This window comes from Oncorhynchus clarkii, chromosome 13 (genome assembly GCF_045791955.1).
Source record: "Oncorhynchus clarkii lewisi isolate Uvic-CL-2024 chromosome 13, UVic_Ocla_1.0, whole genome shotgun sequence".
Classification (NCBI taxonomy): Eukaryota; Metazoa; Chordata; class Actinopteri; order Salmoniformes; family Salmonidae; genus Oncorhynchus; species Oncorhynchus clarkii.
The window spans coordinates 48,265,054-48,291,560 of NC_092159.1; the positions used below are offsets into that span (position 1 = coordinate 48,265,054).

Below are 26,507 nucleotides of genomic sequence, written 5' to 3' on the forward strand. Positions count from 1 at the left end.
CGCCACCACCACCACCGCCACGACTATCAAAACCACCACTACGACTACCGCCACCACTACGACTACCGCAACCACTACGACTACCGCAACCACTACGACTACCGCAACCACTACAACTACCGCCGCCACTACGACTACCGCCGCCACTACGACAACCACCGCCACCGCCACTACCACCGCCACTACGACTACCACCGCCACTACCACCGCCACTACGACTACCACCGCCACTACCACCGCCACTACGACTACCACCGCCACTACGACTACCACCGCCGCGACTAAGAAAGCCACCACCACGACTACCAAAACCACCACTACGACTACCAGCACCATGACAACCACCACGACTACCACCAGTCCACCACCACTAGAGTGCATTACCCACTTTCCATGAATTACATTATGTACAGAGTAATGAAAATAAACAATGTCATTCACCTGGTTGTGGCTTCTATTCATCAGATTGAGTACATATTAAATTGATAAAGGAATGTCATTCTCTCTAGGACTTACTTATTATGACTTGTTTTCTCAGGCCAAGTACTAGGTCTAATTAAATAAATAAAAACCCTGCCCCATGTTTACAACAAGCAATGCAATCCTGGATGTCAATTGGTTGTGGAAATGTGACCCTTCTCTGTTAGGTTTAAGGCTATAAGTGTCCCTTACATATACACATCTTTGTTCTCCATGTATAGTCAATAGTGTTTGATCGAGGGCAGTGTTGTGTACATTATTGTTGCTACACGGAGCTCTTTCTTCCCCACACCCACTGTTTCCCCTGTGGCTCCCCCAGGCCCCAAGAAGAGTGCAGGGCAGCCTAAAGAGAGAGGGGGAAGGACTAACACCCACAATACAGGGAGATGACTTGCAGCTGCTGATGACTGCCTCTCCACACTCTCTCTATCCTTTAACAGCCCTTCCTCCTCCTCTGTAGCAGATAGCTCTCTTACAACACACACACACACACACACACACACACACACACACACACACACACACACACACACACACACACACACACACACACACACACACACACACACACACACACACACACACAATGATGTAATGGCTGCACCGAAAATAATAACAAACCCTGGCCCCCGCCACTCACACACTTCCTCTCTCTCAAGCTCGAACATGCTCCTCCCACCCAAGAGGAAGGGAAAAAGAGAGAGAAAACCAAAACAGTGTTGTAGCAGCAGAGCAGCAACATACAGATGATCAGAGGAGATGGCTGGGTTCAGTATGCACGTCAACACTGCATGCTCACAGCACAGCCTCCATGTGGTAAACATTACATTACATTTCCAGCTTGCCGCTCCAGGGCTTTTACTGGTCAGTTGAAGCAGAAATGGTTTCATGCACGGACCACATGATCACTATAGCCGTTAGGGAATAGCATTGCGTAAATTGGCTTGGGCCAAGGACAGGAGCCAGCCTTGTGCCATTGCTTTCATCGTGGTTAAAGCTATTTCGACCCAGCTACTTCGCTGTGCCTGACATACGGAGTTGTCATGCAATACATGTTGAAGGAAAAGGTTTCAAAATATTGTGTAAGGTTTAAGAATTCATGATATGAAACGTATGTTGCACTAAAAAGCATGGTGCCGGTCCATGTGGCAGTATATCTTAAGTAAGCTTACCCTAAAAGGCTTGGGCAGTGTTGAAAACCAATAAGCACCGTGGAGTAGTACAGCAGGATGTAGACTTTACTACTCAGGAGCAATAACTCCAGTGATGTCACTCTGCCAGACACAGCTGTACTACTATGCCCATGGCTCTAGTCCTGTCCTGTTGGTGAATCTGTCCCTCTGTCTGTCTGACTGAAGAGGAGGAGCAGGCTGGCCTGGTCACTGACGCTGCAGCCATACCGTAAATTAGCTCCCTGAACACACTGACAGAATGTAATACATGCCTTAGGCCCTTTTTTCTTTTTTAAGGGGAACAAAATGCACTTACCATCTGGTGGTGGTGACTGGGGATGTTGGCCTCCTGGAAAAAGGAGCTTAAGGCTGTCTGTGGAGGGAGAGAGAGAGACAGAACGAGGGGAAGAGAGGAAGTTGTGTGTGAGAACATTGTGAGCACTTGAACTGCCATTTGAGGTAAGATGGGCATTTGACCTTTGACTGTTCAAGTACTCGCAAAATTTTTTTCTGAATATTTGGGAGGAAAAAAATCATTTTAGAACACAAGGCCCACACTGGAAAAAATGTGTGCAGTTAGCTATGCCAACAGTGCGCAACAAAGCGTAATTTATCATAACCAGTGAAGATAACGAATCCTAATTGCTAAATTGCCTCATATATACACTGAGTGTACAAAAACATTAAGAACACTTTTCTAATTTTGAGTTACGAATGATCCCCCCCATCCCCTTTGCCCTCAGAACAGCCTCAATTCATCGGGGCATGGACTCTACTAGGTGTCGAAAGTGTTCCACAGGGACGCTGGCCCATGTTGACTCCAATGCTTCCCACAGTTGTGTCCAGTTGGCTGGATGTCCTTTGGGTGGTAGACTATTCTTGATACACAGAAAACTGTTGAACATGTAAAAACCCACCAGCGTTGCAGTTCTTGACACAAACCGTCTCAATTGTCTCCGGGCTTAAAAAAACGTATCTAACATGCCTCCTCTCCTTCATCTACACTGATTGAAGTGGATTTAACAGGTGATATCAATTAGGGATCATAGCGGTCACCTGGATTCATCTGGTCAGAGCAGGTGTTCATAATGTTTTGTACACTCAGTGTATATTCAATCAATTAAAAAACAAGTGCTATTTAAGATACATTTACTGAACCTGTAATATCAACTGGTTGTATTATATATTGGAACTCAATCTTCAAAAAGATAGTAACCAAAGCAGTGTGGCACTTCTTGTAGAAGCCTATAAGCTGTGCAATGGCATAGCCTTGTTTTGTTAATTTAGCAGACAAGACTCTTATTTCCCGAGCCCTTATCAGTCAAGACACATCTATTTTATAGTAGCAGTTAAGAGCGTTGGGCCAGTAACCGAAACGTGGCTGGTTCGAATCCCGAGCTGACTTGGTGAAAAAAAATATGTCCATGTGCCCATGAGCAAGACACTTAACCCTAATTGCTCTGGATAAGAGCGTCTGCTAAATGACTAAAATTTAAAAATGTAACATAACAGAATAAAATAGAACCGAATAGTGCAAAGTGATGCACATCTGAGCATTTGAAACTGGGTTACAAACCAAAATATGTATTTATTTTTTTCAGATATACACAGTTGTCTTGTTTATTCTGCCTTCTCACTTTGAACACTGCAAGGGGATGAATGATGACCATGACATCTTTGGTGAGTAGGCTTAGGCTTAATGATTCTGATGAAACTACGCTCTGTCTTTATCAAACTAATGTTATAGCATATTTCAGAATAGAACCCGTCTATGTTTACGGGGGTTATATATAGCCAAGGCTAACCAATTCTAAAATGGCACTAGCAGTTCACAAAGTGGGGTCGTCACAGCCAAAAGGTCAAGCTCCCGAGTGTGCTAGAGTGTGCTCATCTCAGTGCTAGAGGCGTCACTACAGACCCTGGTTCAATTCCAGGCTGTATCACAACCGGCTGTGATTTGGATTTGGAGTCCCATAGGGCGGTGCACAATTGGCCCAGCGTCGTCCGGCTTAGGCCGTCATTGTAAATAAGAATTTGTTTTTAACTGACTTGCCTAGTTAAATAAAGGTTAAATAAAAATAAACCCTGCTTGTTTCTACAATGTCCGTATAGCCAATTTTGACTTTGTGGTAACTAGTGACAACTGCAAAGTATCATATTAAAGCGGTAAATTACACAATTATTCCAAAATTGCAGGACATTGTTGGAACACATATTTCCCTACTTCAGTCAACCAGTCCATTTTGAATTTGTGATAAAACACTACATTTGGCAAGGAATGTAGGTTGTGTATCCCATCAGTTAGATCTGTTTTTATAGACATTTATTTCTGTAGGCCTAACGGGAGCTTGTGTATCCCATCAGTTAGATCTGTTTTTATAGACATTTATTTCTGTAGGCCTAACGGGAGCTTGTGTGTGCACTCATCACGAGTGTGTAGAGGGAGCGGTCAGAACACAACTGAGTGAGTGAGACAAGGAGGGTAAAAGGAATTTAGGGAGCAAAACTGTGTGATGCTTGGCCTGGTTTCTTTTTTTGTGTTACGTAAATGCACATGTACAAATTGAACATTAGAGTCAAAGCAAATGAACATTGTCTTCAATAAAAAAAATTGGACCAAATAGTTTTACAGTATAAAAAAATTATAATCTCTGGTTAAAGATTGAGTTTTGACGTCCGTTCCAGTACTCACGCCCATCTTTAGTTTGCGGACCACAAAACAGTAGTAACACATTTCACCTTCCAATCCGCTCACTGTGGAGAGTCTGACCCCATCCCCCTCTGCTAGCATCGGCCTATGGGTCAGTTGGTACGAGTAGATCACATGACTCTGGGGTTAAAACTATTATCCTCCACTTTCTAAAGCAGGGTTTGTAAACCACGCGGAGAGAGAGGCAGTGGCAGACAGGCTAATGGCTCAGTGAGAATGTACACACTACACAGGCTTGTTAAAAATGATAATTAGCATGGAAAAGAAAACCGCTAGTAGACTAGTACTGTTCCTTTACCTAAAACTAGTGTTACAACTCAGTGACATGTAAACAGTTTAGGCTATATAAACCACCGTGAATAGGGTATGTGCTATATTCTCAGGGACAATTCACATAGGCCACAACAAAACCTTGTTTGTGACTGCCTTCTTCTGACGGGCTATGAGGAAACACAATGTAAACAAGTAGTCCTACTTTCAGTTGCTTCCCTTAAACACAAACAAGGAAGTCCATAGGCTACTTCTATTGTTTCACTCTGTTGTGAACACAAAGGCCAGCCTGGTAAGGACACCATGGCCCAGAAACAAAAATACACTCATACCAAAACATATCCTTAGTAGTTTATCAGATTTTATTGCAAGATACCGGTTTTATGATTCACGTAGTCTGACTGGCCCATGATTCATGTTCTTTTTAAGAGGTGGAAAATTGACAAATGCGGTGTCATTCCTTTGTATACAAATTGCCTCAAATATGAACGTGTTTTAGTGACTGGATTAAAATAATTGCATGCAGCCTACTACTAAAATGACAGCATGTCTAGCTAAACCTTAGTCCCTTGCTTAGCCTCCATTTCCTTTCACTAGAATCTCTCTTTGCGAACACTTCAATGAATGTGTGGTTTCCCCTCACGGCTGAAGTCGACCCCTCCCCCACAAACCATGCTCTGTGGTTGTTTGACAACAGCAGCAGTAGTGCAGGAATGTCTGCTGCTCAACGTGACACACAGATCAACATGAATGTGCTGCACTGCCATTGTCTACCAGGCTGCTGGGATCCCACTGTTCCTTGTCTATTTATGTTTTTTAATGTTAAGTGTGTTTCTGTGTACATCCAAGACCATCAACAACGGTTCCGTTTCACACACAAATAATGTAGTTTACAAACACACAGTGCAACACCATATCTAAGAGCATCGGCATAAAGGTTTCAGAACTGCTCATGGGCTTTAAGTGAGAGCATCCATTACCTTACGGAGCAGAGAACCTAGCAATGGAGCAGAAAACCTAGCAATGGAGCAGAGAACCTAGCAATGGAGCAGAGAACCTAGCAATGGAGCAGAGAACCTAGCAATGGAGCAGAGAACCTAGCAATGGAGCAGAGAACCTAGCAATGGAGCAGAGAACCTAGCAATGGAGCAGAGAACCTAGCAATGGAGCAGAGAACCTAGCAATGGAGCAGAAAACCTAGCAATGGAGCAGGGAACCTAGCAATGGAGCAGAGAACCTAGCAATGGAGCAGAGAAGAGTCATGAGTGTTTCTTATGTAACATGACTGACAGAACACTGCAATGAAGCCCAGCACTAGGCCTATATAAAAGCACAAGACTTGAACAGGCGTCTAATTGAGGGCACAGCAAACAATAACAAAAACATGTTTTAAAAAACAGCCTGAAATAGGATAAATATAGGTGAACACAAAAATAATACTTAGGGTGATATGGAAGAGTGCAGAAGAAAGAAGTGCATTAATAATGGTGTAGTAACAGGGATAATGAGGCTGAGTTAGGGGCTGTGCCCTGAGGGAGTGACAGAGTACGGAACATGCCCATGAACACGAAGACACCGCCTGCCCTGCAGCCAGGAGCTATGAGCAGACACAACAACACAGCCTGCCCTGCAGCCAGGAGCCATGAGTAGACACGACGACACAGCCTGCTCTGCAGCCAGGAGCTATGAGCAGACACGACAACACAGCCTGCCCTGCAGCCAGGAGCCATGAGTAGACACGACGACACAGCCTGCTCTGCAGCCAGGAGCCATGAGTAGACACGACGACACAGCCTGCCCTGCAGCCAGGAGCCATGAGCAGACACAGCCTGCCCTGCAGCCAGGAGCCATGAGTGGACATGACAACACAAAGAAATTCAATTAAGTAATAAAGGCTAACATTTTGAGATTGTATTATAAATAAATATTTTATATAGAGAGACTCTACATATACACATACAGTATATACAATATGTATACACAATATATACACCGAGAGCACAAAACATTAGGAGCACCCCCTTTGTCCTCAGAATAGCCTCAATTCGTTGGGGCTTGGACTCTACAAGGTGTCGAAAGTGTTCCACAGGGTTGCTGGTCCATGTTGACTCCAATGTCTCCTACAGTTGTGTTAAGTCGCATGTATGTCCTTTGGGTGGTGGATCATTCCCGATACACACAGGAAACTATTGAGGATGAAAAACCCAGCCGCATTGCAGACACACTTAAACCGGTGCGCCTGGCACCTACTACCATACCCCATTCAAAGGCACTTAAATATTTTGTCTTGCCCATTCACCCTCTGAATGGCACACATGCACAATGTCTCACTTGTCTCAAGGCTTAAAAATCCTTCTTTAACCTGTCTCCTCCACTTCATCTACACTGATTGAAGTGGATTTAACAAGTAACATTAATAAGGGATCATAGCTTTCACCTGGTCAGTCTGTCATGGAAAGAGCAGGTGTTCCTAATATTTTGACCCTCAATTTCCTTAGCCAACAGCACCTGGGGGAGCTCAGCCCAGCCATAAGTAACTAGCCCTTTGACCTTGAGCCGGACAGGTTGCCCAGAGGAGGCTAAGTTGTCTCTGCAATGCATCTGCTCCAATCAAGCTACAGGCTGACTCTGCTCTCAGAAGCTTGGGAGGAGCTGAGCAGCCTCCTCAGCCCCTTCAAACCACCTGGCCCAGCCACTTCTGCTCACGTGTAAGCACTAACAAAAGCTTGGCCATTAGACAGAGCGGAGGTGTGTTTGGGAAACCATCTGGAAGCAGAGGCCTGAAGCCTCAGATCTTCTCAGCATCTCTCTGTTGTCCATACTTAGGGCCCTGTTGAATATTTCAAACCAGTGGCCAGCTGAGCTCTTCAAACAGGAGCAGATATACTATACTTTGCATACTTTTCATTATACATTACTCTAGGGTGTGCTTCAACATTAACTGGATTTTTCTTTCATATCATGTAGTGAATTATTTATTCACTAAAAACGTATGTTACTATTACGCTCATTCAAATTACAATTCCACCTTGCTGCTCTGGCTGAAGCCATGATTGAAAAGGGTCACGCTGTGTGTCAGCTTAGAAGAAACGCCTGCTCATACGGTGTGCATCTCTGAGCCAGGACTAGGAGTACTGGATATGAACAACTGGAAGGATAAGGCACCGTAATCTGCCTAAAGATAGATATCCCCTATGAATACTCCTGGACAAGAGTACGGTCAATCCAGGAGGTCCGCTGTGTCACCTTTCCCTAACCTTGTTCAACAAGCAATCATAAACACAATGTTCTTTAAATGTGTGTTGTGAGTGTGTTTATTGGTGCACTACTCTTACGCAGCCAAATATGGAAAGTAATAACTAGTAGAAGCTTGTTCCAAAATTGGAAGTGTGTTTTGACTGGTCATAAATCATACCAGTTGGGAATGAGGTATGAATTGCTGTGTGTGCTAGCTGTGTAACATACATGCTATTACACTAAATAGCCTAAACATTTTCAGAGCAGCAGCAATATTCAAAAAACAAAGGCAAAGTTTGAGACACCTTTTACTTACTACAACAATGGGGTCTGGACAGGAAGAGCCTCTGCGTGTTTGGTGGTGTCAAGTCAAGAATGTAAACAAAGTTAACCTTATGGATTCAAAAACCTCAACCAGGTATTTTCTTTCTGGACACACCTATTCAGACGCTCTCTGGATGGCTAGTTAGTTAGTTACCAAAAGCCGGTTGCACTATTACTGTATCTAGCTAAATTAGACGTTCGAGATTGATTATGTTCAAATGGCATTGAAAGAAATCAGATCACACTACTATCATCTGCAACAATGGCTAGTTAGATAATGCAAATGTATATTGAATAGGGTCTAAATGAAAAACCTAACATAAAATAACCAACGTAACCGATACATATATCAAAACAATAACGTTAGCAGCATCAATTTCCCATCTAGTTAACGTTAATTGGTGTGAACAGTCAAAGTAGAAATTCGATGGCAAACACCGCATTTCCTAATGTTAGACCAGGTCTTCCGGATTATCCGTCGTATGACTGGGTTAATTTACATGGTTGTAAAAAAAAATCGCCATTCTCTAATTTCGGAGAACTTCTCATTATTTGCCTTTGTTAGCTAGCTAAAGTGGCTAGTTAGCTGCATCGCTATGAAACCAACATATAAACACATACCTCGAATTGCCAGTGAGCCGCTTGAAGAAGCTGCTTCGCTTGATCAGCAGCACAACCAGCAGTCAAAACAAACTGGTTGATCATCACTTGATGCCTGAGTTCGTCCATATTCACCGACATAACCGCTGTTCACCCCACCTCAGTTATTTTATCGTTGAAACCTAGGAAAACAAAGCCTCGTTTTTTTCTTCGAAATTTCGAATTCAATCGCTCAAACCTGATCCTCCTTACCACGCTCTACCCTCGCCTTCCAGTAACAACAAATATGTCCATGTCATCACCAACAACAAAGCCAAGCACAACTGCTGATTGGATAAACAAGTCAGCAAGATTGTACGGGCTGGTACACCATTGGCTATCACGCGAGCCAGCAAGCCGTTGGAGTAAAGCAATTGCAGGGTACATATATTCATGGATTGGATACCAGAGGATGAGTAAATCACACCTATTGGCTTATTTCTATAAGAAGGTATATGAGGGTCGTTCAATAATTGGTCAATTTAGAGATAACCTATTGAAAAAGTCCAGGTTTGGTATTTCTAATTGTAAATATTTACAGCAACGTTATGATGGCTGTCTTTGTGCCAGACCAAACAGTCAGAGACATATTGTACTGGTTACAATATAGGCACGTTTCAAATTCTGTACATTTGATCATAATAACAGTCAGTAGTCGATAATATAACAGCTTATGGACGGTGAGCAAAGCCTAATAATAATAAATGTGCTGTGCTTTCGGCGAGTCTCTGAATAGCTGTTATGAGAGAGCATATACAGAAGAAAAGTGTATTAATTTCTGGCTGCATTGGTGATCAAACACATTCCGTGTGTTATTCTCTGTGATTATCTCTGAGTACTATCCACTAGGCAGTGGGACGTCAAACTCCCTCCCTGCAAGACTGAATAATTCAGCTGAGGTGTAGGTATACAGTATATTAAAGGTGAAAGCGTGACAGAGAAGACTATCTATTATGTATTGTAGGTGGGTGTTACCTAGATAATGTGAATTTGATGGTATATATTAATAATTAGATTGGAGACTACCCACACAACTCTTCAAACAGTCAATTATTACAATATGTTAATTTACTGTGTTCAAAATCTATAATCTGAAATCGGTGGTAAATAGGTTCCCAGAGGATTTCAAATCCCACCTTTCCTCTATTCTTTCTGACTTTTTTCGGCATTGCAACATAGCACTCCATCATTTACTTTAATACGTTGTCTGTGTATTTTAAATAGGCTCACAAATTACATGCATTTTGGCCCATTTATTTTGAGACTGATGAGTAAATTCACTTGACTAATTATTGGAGATGTTTTCATTCCAAATAATAACATTTGGAACGAGGCTTCGGAAACATGTTCTTTCCGATGGAAAGATAGCTCTGGGAATAGTGACCTCATGTTCCAGAATGGTCTAATGAACTATTCAAGGAAAGAATTTATGAGATTTTTGTTGGTCAGTTATGAGCATCTGTTGGGTGTTTATCGTGATGACTTTCAACAAATGACTTATTCTGTTAATTCTGCACCACACTGAGAGGGGGTTATTTTAATAGGCAATTTGCTTCAGCAAATAAATCATTACACTAGAAGGTCATGGGACTTTTTTTGTTAAAACTTGAAACAAACATACAGAAGATAAGGACATAAGGACAATTCTGCCATTTTGACGTTACACAACCAGAAAGTGAAAGTCACTCTGTTGTTTAATTTTCAATTAAACAATGTTATACATTGTGAGGTTACCCATGTTTTATCTTTTTTTGGGATAATAATTTGAACCAAAAACAACACATTTCCTCCCAAAATGGGGAGCATATAACATTTATCCACACAAAATAGCTCAATACTTGACGCTTTGCTTTAAATGGTCAGACCGAAGGATCTGAAGCTCATGTGAGAGGTCAGTCAGTTCAAAATACTGAAAAGTAGGTTACTGCTGAATGGCCACCTTATCTGTTCTTATGCTGCGTTATTTTGTCCCCTTAAAGCTTATCTGGACAAATGCCCTTGCTTTAATGGGTGATATATTCTGTATAACTGTATTACTCACACTGCAGGGAGACATAACCTAAATTGTTATTGTCTCATGCAGATCACCATCTGCTTTCAGATACCAGGACCCTAGGCTCTCCCAAAACACAGAGTAAAGGAGGTGGAGCCATACTTTCATTGGTCAATGATTACCATGATCTTGACAGAGTGGACTTTGTTTTCAGAGATACTCAGGATGTCTTGTTTTTTTTCTTGCCCACGTGTTGACCTCCATCTTGTTTCCCCCCCACCAACCTGAGTCTGTGACTCACGAGTAAGTCACCATCTTCCTTTTTGGTTGCTGTCAGAGCTATGAATGCTGGTTCAGTGTGTAAGTAGCACACAGCCAGGGTTTCCTGGAAAAGGCCCTTCACTATAGCTTTGGGGCCCACTGGAAACACTGAATAAACTCTGTGTATAACAGGCAGGGGTTCTGATGAATATATATACAGTACCAGTCAAATGTTTGGACACACCTACTCATTCAAGGGTTTTTCTTAATTTTTTTTACTATTTTCTACATTGTAGAATAATAGGGAAGACATCAAAATTATGAAATAACACATATGGAATCATGTAGTAACCAAAACATATATTTTATATTCTTCAAAGTAGCCACTGTTTGCCTTGATGACAGCTTTGCACACTCTTGACATTATGTGTAACCTTTATTTAACTAGTCAAGTCAGTTAAGAACAAATTCTTATTTACAATGACGGCCTACCCCGGACAACGCTGGGCCAATTGTGCGCCGCCTTATGGGACTCCCAATCATGGCCAGACGTGATGCAGCCTGTATTTGGCACACTAGTTAATTTAAATGAATTCCAGGTGACTACCTCATGAAGCTGGTTGAAAATGCCAAGAGTGTGCAAAGCTGTCATCAAGGCAAAGGTTGGCTACTTTGAAGAATCTCAAATACAAAATATATTTTGATTTGTTTAACACTTTTTTGGTTACTACATGTAATATGTGTTATTTCATAGTCTTGATGTCTTCACTATTATTCTACAATGTAGAAAATAGTAAAAAATAAAGAAAAACCCTTGAATGAGTAGGTGTATCCAAACTTTCGTCTGATAGAGTAGGTTAATCTACTATAGTAGATTGACTTCGGAAAGTATTCAGTCCCCTTGACTTTTTCCACATTGTGTTATGTTATGGCCTTATTCTAAAATTGCTTAAATTGTGTTTTCCCCCTCATCAATCTACACACAATACCCCAAAATTATAAAGAAAAAGCAGGTTTTCAGAAATGTTTGCCAATTTATAAAAATAAAAATAATGGAAATATCACATTTACATAAGTATTCTACCCGTTACTCAGTACTTCGTTGAAGCACCTTTGGCAACGATTACAGCATCGAGTCTTCTTAGGTTAAACGCTACAAGCTTGGCACATCTGTATTTGGGGAGTTTCTCCCATTCTTCTCTGAAGATCCTGTCAAGCTCTGTCAGGTTGGATGGGGAGCAATGCTGCACAGCTATTTTCAGGTCTCTCCAGAAATGTTCGATGGGGTTCAAGTCCGGGCTTTGGCTGGGCCACTCAAGGACATTCAGAGATTTGTCCTGAAGCCACTCCTGTGTTGTCTTGGCTGTGTGCTTAGGGTTGTTGTCCTGTTGGAAGGTGAACCTTCGCCCCAGTCTGTGGTCCTGAGCCCTCTGGAGTAGGTTTTCATCAAGGATCTCTCTGTACTTTGCTCCATTCATATTTGCCTTGATCCTGACTAGTCTCCCAGTCCCTGTCGCTGAAAACCAACCCCACAGCATGATGCTGACACCACCATGCTTCACTGTAGGAATGGTGCCAGGTTTCCTCCAGACATGGCGCTTGGCATTCAGGCAAAAGAGTTCAATCTTGGTTTCATCAGACCAGATAATCTTGTTTCTCATTGTCTGAGAGTCTTTAGGTGCCTTTTGGCAAACTCCAAGCGGGCTGATATGTGTCTTTTACTGAGGAGTGGCTTCCATCTGGCCACTCTACCATAAAGGCCTGATTGGTGGAGTGCTGCAGTGATGCTTGTCCTTCTAGAAGGTTCTCCCATCTGCACAAAGGAACAATAGAGCGCTGTCAGAGTGAGCTTTGGGTTCTTGGTCACCTCCCTGACCAAGGCCCTTCTCCCCCGATGGCTCAGTTTGGCCAGGCAGCCAGCTCTAGGAAAGGTCTTGGTGGTTCCAAACTTCTTCAATTTAAGAATGATGGAGGCCAATGTGTTCTTGGGGACCTTCAATGCTGCAGACATTTTTTGGTACCCTTCCCCAGATCTGTGCCTCGACACAATCCTGTCTCGGAGCTCTACGGATAATTCCTTCGACCTCATGTCTTGGTTTTTGCTCTGACATGCACTGTCAACTGTGGGACCTTGTATAGACAGGTGTGTGCCTTTCCAAATCATGTCCAATCAATTGAATTTACCAAAGGTGGACTCTAATCAAGTTGTAGAAACATCTCAAGGATGATCAATGGAAACAGGATGCACCTGAGCTCAATTACGATTCTCATAGAAAAAGTTCTGAATACTTATGTAAATAAGGTATTTCTGGTTTTTAGATTTAATAGATTTGCAAACATTTCTAAAAACCTGTTTTCATTTTGTCATTATGGGGTATTGTGTGTAGATTGCTGATGTTTAAAAAAAATGTTTTAATCCATTTTAGAAAACGGCTGTAACAAATTTTTGTTGGGGGGGAAAGTCAAGGGTTCTGAATACTTTCCGAGGGCACTGCATTTGATGTATAATATTTTGTTTTTTTGATTTTGTTTAGAATATTCTTTTTCAGAACACAAATTATTACACTACACAAATACATATTTTGAGGATTTAAAGAAAGTACATCAAACTAATTAATAATTGTGAAATTTCATATTTGTTCAAAAATCTCCATTGGGTTGTTGTTCTCCTTGGAGAAAAGAGCTACGCTGTAATTTTCTATGATCTAGCGCCATCTCCTGTCAATGGAAACGCATTGTCACAAACCCTAACGTTTGCCTGAATAAAGTTCGAGGAGAGAAGTTTATTTTGTGATGTGATGCAAGTCATTCTTATACAGGGGGATTAAACATTCAATATCTCAGATGTTGGTCATGTTTGAGTAATGAAAATGTCTAAAAACCTGTATGAATTCAAAAAATCTGTGGCCTATGCATATTTATTTTGTGTGTCTATGTCCATAGGTGGCTGTTTACTAAACTCTTATGCATCAGGTTTAGTTTCCCAATAATTCACTTTTTGTTACAGTTGATCTTGTTTGAGTTGATGATTGATGATAGCAATAAAGACTGTAGTTGTGCTGAGGTCTGTTGGGTATTCCCCAGCTTTGTCCAGCTGTGACCCTGCAATGTCATTGGTGTCTAATCTCTGTCCCTTCCCTATTTCCCAGACAGCCCTCAACTCATCTCCCTGTCAGCGTTACTGTGATTGGCTGCTCGCTTTTCTGACCTCTGACTTCTCCTCATGGTGGGCAGAGGAGGGCCGGGGGCTGGTTCAGAGTCTGACATGAACAATCAGGTCTGGTCAGAACACCAGCCCTACAGGGCCCAACAATGGTCTGTGGATTTCGCGGTTGAGTGGCAAAAAGGGCCGACTGATACTAAGCAGAAAGTACTCAGAGAACTGGCCCTGATCCTATCCTCCATCACTCTCTCTCTCTCTCGCTCTCTCACTCTCTTTGTCAGACTGATCTTGCTGATTGGTCTGTTGTTTTTTCCTTGTCTGCCCTCGCCAAACTTGGTAGAGAGTGCTAGGTACACGAGAGTTTTTCCCTTGGTGTAGGCTACATGTATGGTAAAAATTCGAATCGGTGATTGATTCATTTAGTAGTAGTCATTTTTACCATATGACGACAACAAGTTATGACAATGGAGGATTATAAAATCGTAACTGGTTATGATTGAATGAATTAGCCCCCCTGCGATAGGGTCTTGGAACTTGGATGTACCATTTGGACATCCAGGAGGGTGTGCGTCTGTGAAGGAATGTACTTTTGTTAATAAGACAGAAAAGGAAAAAAAGAGAAACAAAAAGGTTTGGCCCCTTGGTCACTCTATTAGTGTGGTTGAGTGGTTTCCTGAGACTCTTGACAAAAGCATCTGTAAAGCAATAAAAAGGCTTCCTCATCTCTTGAGTTCTGTCCCCACTCCAGAGCTGGATGTCTGCTTTTTTGTTTATAATTTTTTTTTGACAACTGTCACTCAGAACTGGGGTTAACACTCCAAAATGTCTTATCTTCAATGCCAATACCACTCAGAGTTTACTCTCTGCTCCTCATTGCCGTTCTCTGCAAAGTTTAGGATGAACAATTCATGTACAATTTTTGGGGACAAAAACCCCCAGATTTTTTTATTTCCAGAATTCACTTCTAAAGGTTGTCGCAAAGCCGCATTGTCTGCAAGGTCTTGGGTTAAATACCCTACTCAAATGAATATAAATATATATTGTATTATTATACCAACTCAATCTGCTTGAACATTTAGATAATGTCTATTTATGCTGTTTGTCAAAACCGTTCCATTCAACACATTTAGTACATTTCCATTTAAACTCATCTGATGGGATAAAGATCAAGCTGATTTGTAAAAAAATAAATAAAATACAAAAATCCTATCAGTCCTTCCAACTCCCTTTTGGGACACTAGACTGGATTTACTTGCGTGACGAACAGACCTGAGTGAGACTGATTAAAAATGAAGCACTATAGCAACAACCAAGCCAATAGTCGAACGGGAAGCTGTTTACAAGGGGGGTACCGTTTCTATGGTTGCCGGACAAACCTCCTGCACCAGGTATTAAACTGCCCCCGGAGAGATCCTTAGCCGCTGCCACTGTTATAAAGACCTGCTTTTGAGACGTTGAATTGAACAAGCGCGCATCAGAGCGCCAAAGACATCTCGAGGTATTTTTTCATACATTTTCAACAGGTGCAAATCCTCAAGGCTAAAGTGAGATTAATAATTTATCAATTGGCCATTTGGATTGTAAAGTATTTTCTCAGCATTATATCAGATCAAGGTAAGTTTGTCATGTTTTTACATTATTTTAATTAAAAAAATTAAAACCTATTAGAATTAAGTAGGTTATCATTAAATTGTAGCAAATTATTATTGATATCTTGCCATAAATATAAAGTTGTTAATTGTAACTATTGTAAGGTTTTGTTGTAAAGTTAAATTACTAGCTAGCTATAAGCATCTTCATATTTTTTCAAATAATTGAAACACTTAAATTAAATAATCTCAAATATCTGATTTGGCACAATTCATTAATTTGTCAATAGCCTACTCTATTTGATCACGTTTTGAGTCGTTTATCATAAATTCACTCGACATATAGACGTTTATAACAGTGCCTTTGTCCCAGCATTTGTGTGGAGAGTCCCGTTTTATGGCTATAAGCTATTACGTGTAGATAGGTAGGCTAGACTGCGCTCCAATCACTTTTCACAAAGGTTCTATGACCTCCAGACAGTTAACATCGGAACCAGTGAGAATAAACATAGCAGGTCTTTCGCACATAATGTCATTAATCACAGTCTTTATTCTGGGATTACAAACCCATGCACTCCTTTTGTTAAGCAGTTTCTAATCAAATATCAACATTTGAAAGATCTCAACTACATGCAGCTATTGTTCCTACAATTTGTTTCCCTACAATTCACTGAATAGAACGTGCCATTACCACAGAGAGAAACTATTTCAATTTACCCCCTGACATGCCTCAAAGGGCTCTGTTTTCAAATAGGGCTATCATTGTCCTTTTCAGCTTTGTTCATGTCGGGTGTATATTTTCTCCTTGTCAGGCTGTTGTCTGGTGGTATAGGGGGGAGCTTTAACCATCGGAGCGGAGGGAGGACCATGCTGTCTCTAAGCTGTGCAGACCCCTGGCCCGAGGGCTCGGTGGGGCTGGAGGAGGAAGTGGTGACTGCCGCTGCTCATTCTGAGGAGCTGGACCTGGACGACAGCTCAGCCTCAGCAGGCTCCAGCAGCACTGGGGGCTCTGACAACCTGGATGACAGCCTGACCAGCCTGCAGTGGCTGCAGGAGTTCTCTATTCTCAATGCCAATGGGCCTCAACAGGCTACTCTCTCCACTCACCACCAGCCTCACTTCTTCGGCCATCAGCAGCTGGGCTCTGAGGCTCCCGCTTCCCCTCTGGCTGGTGACCCTGCATCCATAGGGATGCCCCTCACCCCAGGCAAGCCCACAGCAGCAGCCTATTGTAGGATGCAGTCCCTGTCAGCCCTCCCTAGCTTGGTGTCCCATGGTCACTGCCCCGATGAGGTGGACTACAAGACAAACCCTCATATCAAACCACCTTACTCCTACGCCACACTCATCTGTATGGCCATGCAGGCCAGCAAGAAGACCAAGATTACCCTCTCCTGCATCTACAAGTGGATCACTGACAACTTCTGCTACTTCCGCCATGCTGACCCCACCTGGCAGGTAAATGTTGCTAAAGTCACACCCACACTTGAAAATGGCTCAAATAGTATGCTTTAGACTAGGTCCTGTGAGAGGCTCTCAGTCACGTTCGTAACTTGACTATGTCTCGAGCAGCCAGAGAGTGAGAGACAGAGAGAGAGAGTCCTCTTCAGCATCTGCCACAGAGGGCTCTGTGTGTTTTGGAGTGGGGCCAAGATGCAGCTGGGTTTTTCTTTAACAGGAACGAGTAAGAGCACAGTTCTTTCCAAAGTCTGTATATTGAGAGCTCTGGGCTGTCTGCCACACTCTGATCAAGCATTAGCAGCTATGGTTTATGGGAATTAAGGGCTTTCATGGTACAAAGATGGCAGCAAATACTCCCGTAACTTACAAAGATTGTAGCAAATACTGCCTTGGACGTCCCCTTACTTGGCAGTGGGCGTCTTGCTTAAGAAGACTTCATCCCCACAACACACATTTTAGTGTGTGTGTGTTTTTAAACCCATTACATTATTTTTCAGAAATAGCTCCCAGGTTTTCTGCTTGAGCAAGGAGAGGCAATGGGGGAGTATGGGGAGGGTCAGTATGGCATCAAAAGTGCAGATTCCCCATCAAAGGGAAGAAATTCTCTGGAAAAAGTTTCAGGATAAATGATTAATTAAGTCGTTAGCCGTACTCCCCGGTTCCAGAAGTTATACTAATTTCCTGAGCATTCTGTTATTGTAAGCCAGTGCATGGGGCAGATAATATTTAACAAAGGTCAGCAGGTCACTAGTTGGGGGGAGGGGGGGGGGGGGCAGTGTTAAACTCCTGATAAGGCTGAATGCAAGAGTACACAAGCTAATATATTTGAGGGAGCAGGACTGAATGTGTACTGCCATGTCAATCCTGTCCCCCTCATGTGCTATTTCAGAACTCCATCCGGCACAACCTGTCTCTGAACAAGTGTTTCATCAAGGTTCCACGGCAGAAGGATGAGCCAGGGAAGGGGGGCTTCTGGAAGATCGATCCCCAGTACGCAGAGCGCCTCCTCAACGGGGCCTACAAGAAGAGGGGGATGCCCCCTGTCCAGATCAACCCTGCCTTGCAGAACAGGCTTAGGGCCAACCCCCAACCCCTGCCCAGGGGCCTCTGCAACCCCACAGGCAGCCAGAGTGGGCTGTGTGTCAATCCAGAGGCTCAGCAGCTCCTCAGAGAGTTTGAAGAGGCCACTGGAGCCGACCAGAACTGGGACCCCTGTCTGGCCGAAGGCACCATGCTGGGGGCATGGCCCATGAGAAAGGGAGGCCCTGGACACAAGAGGAAACATACACTGGGCTCCAGGACTGCCATGGTCAAAGTCCCCTGGCGCTCCAGCTCTCCTTTACTGTCTGTGGAGGAGTATAGGGAACTGGGCTCCCTGAAGGGGAACTTTGACTGGGACGCCCTCCTGGATTCTGCGCTGAGCGGGGAGCTGAGTCTGGACGGAGGGGGTCCACTGAGCCCCATCCCCCAGGAGGAGGACCTGATGGTGCGGGGGACCCACATCTGCCCCCTGGAGGCCCCCGCAGGGACAGCAGACAGCAGCCACGTGCTGGCGGAGACCCAGAGGAGCAGTGGAGCAGACTTTGAGGAGACGTTCCTGGCCACAGCATTCCTGCAGAGCCCCTGGCCAGAGGAAGAGGAGCAGGGATCTACCAACTTCCTGTGCAGCTCCACAGTCAACCTGGAGCAGCTCTTTGACCTGGGAGACTCCCTTGGAGGGGACCTCAGCAGTAAGATAGAGTATCTTCTCTAAAGACATGTTCTCCAATTCTTTGGCCTTCAAGACTCGTTGACTATACTGTGATGATGACACTTCTAGATTATTGTTTAAAAAGAGAGGCACCACATGAACTAAATGGACCTTTTACACATACACATTTTTAAGATTTCTAGATTATGTTTTTTGAAATTGGTACAATAATGGATGACATCATTAATACCTACAGAGCAAAAATGCCACAATGAACTGCAGTATTCTAAATGATTACTGGACAAAAACTATATCAAACCTACTGTTGGGACCATGACATTGGATAATAGACATTATCAATAAAACTTCGCTCACAAAGAGAAACAAAATATTCCTGTCTGAGGACAGGAAAACCACCAATATGTCTTTGTTTACATTCTGAATATATATGTGGTATTGAATGGATTGCAGGTTGACGTGGATAGAGGAATTGTCATCCAGGCACAAGGCGAGCAACAGAACATTGGAATCGACATTTTAGAAATGTACATTTATTTTGCATTAGATGAAATTACAAAGTAAGACTTTACAGTGACTGTACTCTTTGAAAGTTATGGACAGTTTCGAGATGCAAGGCCAATAGCAAATGATGAGTTGAGGTGTTGTACCTGACAGTGATGCAACGTTTTAGCTGCTTAAGAATAGTTGGTTTAGCATGCTGAATATTTCATAAAGGTTTAGATGAATCCACCTCACAGGGAATACTATTATTTGTTGTGAAGATCTCTGGAATGTATGCATCAGACTTCAGGAATTTCGGTCCTGTACTGAATTTTCTACTGAAATGCTGAAAGTCTGACTTTTAACGATCTGTGGATGCATTTGGATGAAATTCTGAAAATAGTGTCTATTTAATATCAATATACAATATCTGTAACTGAAGTGAAAGGAATACTATGATGATCAATGAAGAGATATTTGCCAAATTACTACTAATTAGAAGAGTTTTTAAGACTTAAAATAGTTTTATGTGTGAGGTTTTCTATAATGACTACTTTCTGAATGCATTCTTTGAATAATGAGCTTTTCACTTTAAATGTATAGAGAACAATTTAAAACAGGTTGTTTTTAGCAAGCTTAGGATTGTCATATTATCAGCAGAGAGGGTAAATTTATATTTGATAATCATTAATTCAACAAATTTCAGTGAGTTAACCAGTTACAGAGAGCAGTAGAGGACAGATCTGGATGTCGTAAAGACAAGTTCATTCCAATGCAGAATAGCTCAAGGCAAGCTTCTCCTTTGCAATGGTTTCAGTGGCTTGTCAATGAATACCCGACCTTCAGGTTAGATGTGCAAAGAACAACACTTGGGACCAGAAGACCGGCAGTGTTAGAGGCTGGGTTTTCACCAAGGAAAGCTGATGGAGGCCTATTGGTCAACAGAAGGACACAATGCAAAAAATATGACATAAACAAGCAGGAATTACATGGACAAATGTTGAGTTATGAGATACTCTCATTTTGTTTCAAGTCTACCTTTACCAGGAAATTGCTGTCTTTCCTCTGGTCTTACTAAACCAAATCACACGGTTTCAAGACATGAGTGAGTCTTAAAGGTCGACTTATGGCACAAAAAATGGTACATTTTCAAACAGAAATGGGGTGTACCTTTGGTGGTTCGTCAAAGTGTCATTCTTGTCATGCATGCCGCGACCGATGTAGACAGTTTGTTAGCTAATATACCCACTTTAGCTAGCCAGTAACTCCTCCAGTGTGTTGACGTCATTTCACAGGATTTGTGTTTGGAAAGAAGCTGTAGAGGTCGGTAAGAAATGGCCCTTCTGTAGCCAAATATCTTATTCATAAATTGTGGTTGTGTTTTTAAGCATTAAATGACCTAGCATGATGGTGCATTAAACAGTTATACAGTTTAAAGCCACTATTTTTGTGTTTTTACCCAAAGTCAACCTTTAACATGTATATTAAAATGTACTAATAGTCGTTATCTTGCAGAATAACTACTCCTGGTTTATTAGTGTTGTAAATCCACCATGAAGTGTGAAAGTGCAATCAATGTACAGTGAGTGATACTTGGTCTATTTTACATTACATTGAAGGGTAGTAATGCAGTGGAATTCGTCAGACCCAGTTCATGGTTTATTGTGGTACGGTATGGATACGTTCTGATGGAAGGAAACTCCTCCTTTAAAAGTGAATTAACTACTACAACATTTTGTCAGTTATGTATTAGCTCTTCCAAAACACTGCTCATCCAAGTTGACCCTATTGGCATCATACCTCAAGATTTCTTTTTATGGAGATATGCATTCTTGTGTGCATTCATACTCTTGTTTATTTTTCTGTTTTTCCTTGACAATAAAAAAACCTTCAAACTTGAATGAGTTTACATGAGTTTTTGTACATCTGGGTGCGGTGCTTTTGAAGATGTCTATCTGTCTTTCCGTCTTTTTATCTGTCTCTATTTTCTCTCTGTACATTCCTGATTCCATCCCATTCGTGTGTCTTCTGTGTGTGTTGGTGTGATTAACGCTTGCCTTTTCCTGCTCATCTCTTTTCGGGGGTGACTGGGCTCAGGCAGTGGATTGGGGTCTTTCTCTGGCTTTTGTCTGTGCTCAGTCAGACACTTGTCCCCCCCCCAGGGCTCTGCTCTGTGCTCGTCTCACTGGGTCAGTGTGGGGTCTAACAAGAACAAGTGTCCCACGCCTCCATATATCACTATCCTGTCTGTTCTGGACCACACCGTCTCTCTCTACTTCCGAGGATTAGCTAAGTACCACGTTCAGGGAACTATATTAATATTTCCCTGTGGCGTTTTCAAATGAAGCCCAGTGTATAGCTAGCGTGTCATGGTGTCAAAGACTGAGACTGTCTTTACCACACAAATGCCTCATGAGGTAATCAGGAAACAGTTGGAGCACACAGGTGAGAAATCCTATACCTCTGTATGGTGGACTGGACACCCAACCCTCCACGGGAAGGGTACGGTTCTCCATCTCCATCCGTGGTGATCTCTGCTTGGGAAAGGAGAGCTGACAGTCTGAGTTAGCCTTCTCCCCCAGCCCAGCTCCACAGAGGCCCCCTGGACAGCAGTTATTACATGGTACAGTTGTCTGTCCAGGTGGAGTGTAGGGTTCATAATTATAATGTGTCAGGCTGGTTAGATGAGATGCTGTTGGTAACATGATGCAGCCATTCTTCCCCAACCCTGCTGATGGCTGCAGGTAAGGAGAGCTCCCTGGTGAAACGCTAACCCTCCCTGCCACTCGCTCGCTTGTCCCAACCCAGGAACGCTCCAAACTGAAAGTGCAAAAAGGCAACAACAGGAAAATGAATACATTGTGAATACATTATTCTGTCAAGGGACAGCAAAGTCAGACGTATCTTAGAGGTATAAAGAGATACATGTGCAAAGCTTCCATTTGTTTTATGTGATAAGCAAAAATGTAGTGAAAAACAAGTAGGAAAAGGAGAATATATATTTTTTAAATAAAAAAAGAAACATCCAGCTAGTTTAACAAGAGGACCCGACCCAGGAGGTCACAAACTGAAGAACATATCAGCCACTAGAACGAGGGCACCAGGGCGTTGCCTTCACAATGTATTTCTCCCCGTTGCCCCCACAACTCCATTGGTATTCAACCAGGCTGTGTACTGCAAAGGAGGGAGCGAGCCGCTGATGGCTTGGGCAGCTCTACTCGTGAGTTCAGCTTATCCATCGGCTCCAGAAAAGAGGGAAAAAGGGAAAAGTGTTAAGAAGAGAGGGGGAATACATCTTTTTTATCACACGGCCAATGAAAGGCTGGTCTCCGGGGTAACTGCTGGTGCCATTGTTATGTAGACTGGAGGGAGAATGGGAGAGTGTATGTTACTGGTCCCTGCAAGGCCCAGGGAGGGGTTGATTAGGGTTGTGGACGGATGGCGTGGAAAGAGAGGGAGGTGGACAGCCCGCTCAGATTTATTATAGTGGCGGTGTAAATCTTTGTAAAAGTGCACTTACCTTACTAAAGTGAACCTCTACTCACACCCCCCTTCTGGGTGGGGAGGGGGTGGATTCACAGGGTCTGCCTTAAAACACTGCACTGTCTTGTTCGTTAACCCCCTTTGATACCCTGCCAGGGTATACTATGTATTGGAATAAGCCTCTTATGTTGTTCAGTCAAGTGAATGTCCTAGATAGTGCTCTGAATGGTCAATCATATGGGTAAAAATTATGCACTGTGCCATACACAGCCCTGATAGAGATAAGTGGATCACTACAGACCACTTTATTTTGTTCCGTTTGTTGCTTGTTTTTCATCTCTGTTCAGTGGGTGTGTGGAGGTGGAAGTAAAAATGTGCCTTATCACATTTTCACTATGGTGCCTGAAAAATCAACAAGGTTACCACACACCATAAAACACATCAGAAAAGCCCTTAAGTTTTATGGTGTGCTTTTGTGTTGATTTTACTATGCTCTGAAATAACCTCTAGAAACACATGTTTCAGTACAGGTTCACTGCTGTGAAATGATACAAAATACTGGTAAAAGAGGAATATGTCAAAGGTCAAATAGAATCAAAGTCAATATTAGGCTGATGCCATATGTGTTTGATATGTTGAGGTCAGGCGAACGCTGTGGACCATTGTGAGAGGGATGTGTGGTGGTGAGTGTAAATTTGGTGTGACAGTGTGTGTTTGTGTTTTCCTCTGCTGCAGCAGTGTGGGTCGATGTCTCTTTGTCAGTGAGACACAGGCAGAGGGGTAATCTGACATCCATCAGTGGCTTAGTGAGCAATACACACAGTGTGTAACCACAGGGAAACAATACCCAGGGAAACAGTGGGAGGGCCCAGCATTCACTACACAAGGCTGGGAAAGATCTTTTGTAGGTGTTGAAGAAGACAGAATGAGGCAGCAAATGATTGCAGTGACAAGGACATTTCTGGGGTTTTGCAGTAAACTTGAACTTTTTCCCCTACTGCTGAGAGAGGATGTTCCTAAGGGAGTTATCTTTCATAGAGATTACTATTAGAGATAGAAAACCAGCCAGTCAGTTTAAGGGTGTCACGTTTTGCTGTTAGGAAGAGGGAACGGATGTACTACATCCAGTCGGATGTACTAAAATGAATATGGGGGAAATAATAGGTGGCTCAAAGTGTATTTGTATTTATTATGGATCCTCATTAGCTGGTGCCATGGCAGCAGCTACTCTTCCTGGGGTCCAGACAAATTAAGGCAGTGGCCCAAAACATTACATTACATTTCACAACATATTAAGTGTGTTCCCTGAGGCCACTACTCTACTACCACATATCTACAACACAAAATCCATGTGTACGTGTGTACAGTGCAGGTTTTAGGGTTTAGTGAATGATTTGTCCCAAAGACAATGCTTTACGTTTTTGAAATATTTAGGACTAGCTTATTTCTTGACACCAATTCTGAAACTGACTGCAGCGCTTTGTTAAGTGTTGCAGTGATTTCACTTGCTGTGGTAGCCTACGTGTATAGTGTTGAGTCATCAGCATACATAGACACACAGGCTTTACACAAAGCCAGTGGCAGGTCATTAGTAAAGATTGAAAAAAGAAAGGGGCCTAGGCAGCTGCCCTGGGGAATGCCTGACTCTACCAAGATTATGTTGGAAAGGCTTTCATTTTGGGATGCAATCCCGTTAACAGGATGATATGACAACAGCCAGTGAAAGTGCAGGGCGCCAAATTCAAAACAACAGAAATCTCATAATTAAAATTCCTCAAACATACATGTATTTTATACCGTTTTAAAGGTATTCTTGTTGTTAATCCCACCAGTGTCCGATTTCAAATAGGATTTACGGCGAAAGCACCACAAACGATTATGTTAGGTCACCACCAAGCCACAGAAAAACACAGCCATTTTCCCAGCCAAAGAGAGGAGTCACAAAAACACAAATAGAGATAAAATGAATCACTAACCTTTGATGATCTTCATCAGATGACACTCATAGGACTTCCTGTTACACAATACATGTATGTTTTGTTTGATAAAGTTCATATTTATATACAAAAATCTGAGTTTACATTGGCGCGTTACATTCACTAGTTTCAAAAACATCCAGTGATTTTGCATAGCCACATCGATTCAACAGAAATACTCATCATAAATGTAGATGATAATACAAGTTATACACATGGAATTATAGATATACCTGTCCTTAATGCAACCGCTGTGTCAGATAAAAAAAAAAAAGTTTACGTAAAAAGCAAACCATGCAATAATCTGAGATGGAGCTCAGAACAATCAAGTCAAAATAGACGCCATGTTGTAGTCAACATAAACCATAAATTACATGCTAAATATTCCCTTACCTTTGATGATCTTCATCAGAATGCACTCCAAGGAATCCCAGGTCCACAATAAATGCTTGATTTGTTCGATAATGTCCGTTATTTATGTCCAATTAGCTACTTTTGTTAGCGTGTTTGGTATACATATCCAAACGCTCGTTCTGGTCAGCGTTACGTCGGACAAAAACTTCAAAAGGTTATATTACAGGTCGAAGAAACATTTCAAACTAAGTACAGAATCAATCATTAGGATGTTTTTAACATTAATCTTCAATAAAGTTCCAACCGGAGTATTCCTTTGTGTCTTCAGGAGCCATGGAACGCAGGTTGCTATTATGTGTAATGCGCGTGACTAGAAAATGGCTGACTGTCAGACACATGTTTCATTCTGCTGTCATTCAGTCCCACAACACAGTAGAAGCCTCATTCAAATTTCTATAGACGGTTGACATCAAGTGGAAGCCCTAGGAAGTGCAACATCATTAATATCTCAAGGGGATTTCAATGGAACTGTGTTAGGTACATACCAGCCTCAGATTTCTCACTTCCTGTTTTGATTTCTCCTCAGGTTTTTGCCTGCCATATGAGTTCTGTTATACTCACAGACATCATTCAAACAGTTTTAGAAACTTCAGAGTGTTTTCTATCCAATACTACTAATAATATGCATATATTAGCAACTGAGACTGAGTAGCAGGCCATTTACTTTGGGCACCTTATTCAAGCTACTCAATACTGCCCCCCAGCCATAAGAAGTTAAACACCCTCTGTGTTCTGTTAGACAAGTAACTCTCGATCCACAACATGGTAGGGGATGTAAAGCCATAACACATCGTCAAAGTCGTGTGTATAGGTGGCAGGGAAGTCAGGCGCAGGAGAGTCAAACGGAGTGTAAAATGGAGTCTTTTAATGAATGTCCACGTAACATGCTCCATAACACTAATAAGAATAGAATATTAACAAACATGGGTACGAGGACCCGTCGCGCACCTATACAACAAACACAACACTGACAATAAACAATCTCTGACAAAGACATGAGGGGAAACAGAGGGTTAAATATTCAACAGGTAATGAATGGGATTGAAAACAGGTGTGTAGGAAGACAAGACAAAACCAATGGAAAATGAAAAATGGATCAATGATGGCTAGAAGACCGGTGACGTCGACCGCCGAGCACCGCCCG

At 42.4% G+C, this 26,507-nt stretch overlaps 2 protein-coding genes across 2 annotated transcripts in view; one reads left to right on the forward strand and one right to left on the reverse strand.

The window, feature by feature from the left end:
- The window catches only part of LOC139364952 (UBA-like domain-containing protein 2), an 18,531-nt gene extending 9,415 nt beyond the window's left edge, over window positions 1–9,116 (reverse strand). The window contains exons 1-2 of the mRNA XM_071102225.1: window positions 8,815–9,116; window positions 1,969–2,025 (exon numbers count right to left, since the gene is read on the reverse strand). Coding sequence (XP_070958326.1) covers window positions 1,969–2,025; window positions 8,815–8,934 — 177 coding nt within the window. The 5' untranslated portion in view covers window positions 8,935–9,116. The remainder of the gene's footprint in view (window positions 1–1,968; window positions 2,026–8,814) is intronic.
- Window positions 9,117–15,783: 6,667 nt separating this feature from the next.
- LOC139424008 (forkhead box protein J1-A-like) lies at window positions 15,784–21,355 on the forward strand. The gene is made up of 3 exons (XM_071175687.1): window positions 15,784–15,863; window positions 16,651–17,296; window positions 18,189–21,355. Exons 2-3 carry the CDS (start codon window positions 16,706–16,708, stop codon window positions 19,050–19,052), a joined length of 1,455 nt encoding a protein of 484 aa, XP_071031788.1. The 5' UTR covers window positions 15,784–15,863; window positions 16,651–16,705; the 3' UTR covers window positions 19,053–21,355.
- Window positions 21,356–26,507: the final 5,152 nt, after the last annotated feature.

Bases quoted from the DNA above. Each gene is read 5' to 3' on its own strand.
- LOC139424008 (XM_071175687.1), top strand. From the start codon at position 16,706: ATGCTGTCTCTAAGCTGTGCAGACCCCTGGCCCGAGGGCTCGGTGGGG. The intron at 17,297-18,188 runs GTAAATGTTGCT...GTGCTATTTCAG, and splicing joins ATGCTGACCCCACCTGGCAG to AACTCCATCCGGCACAACCT.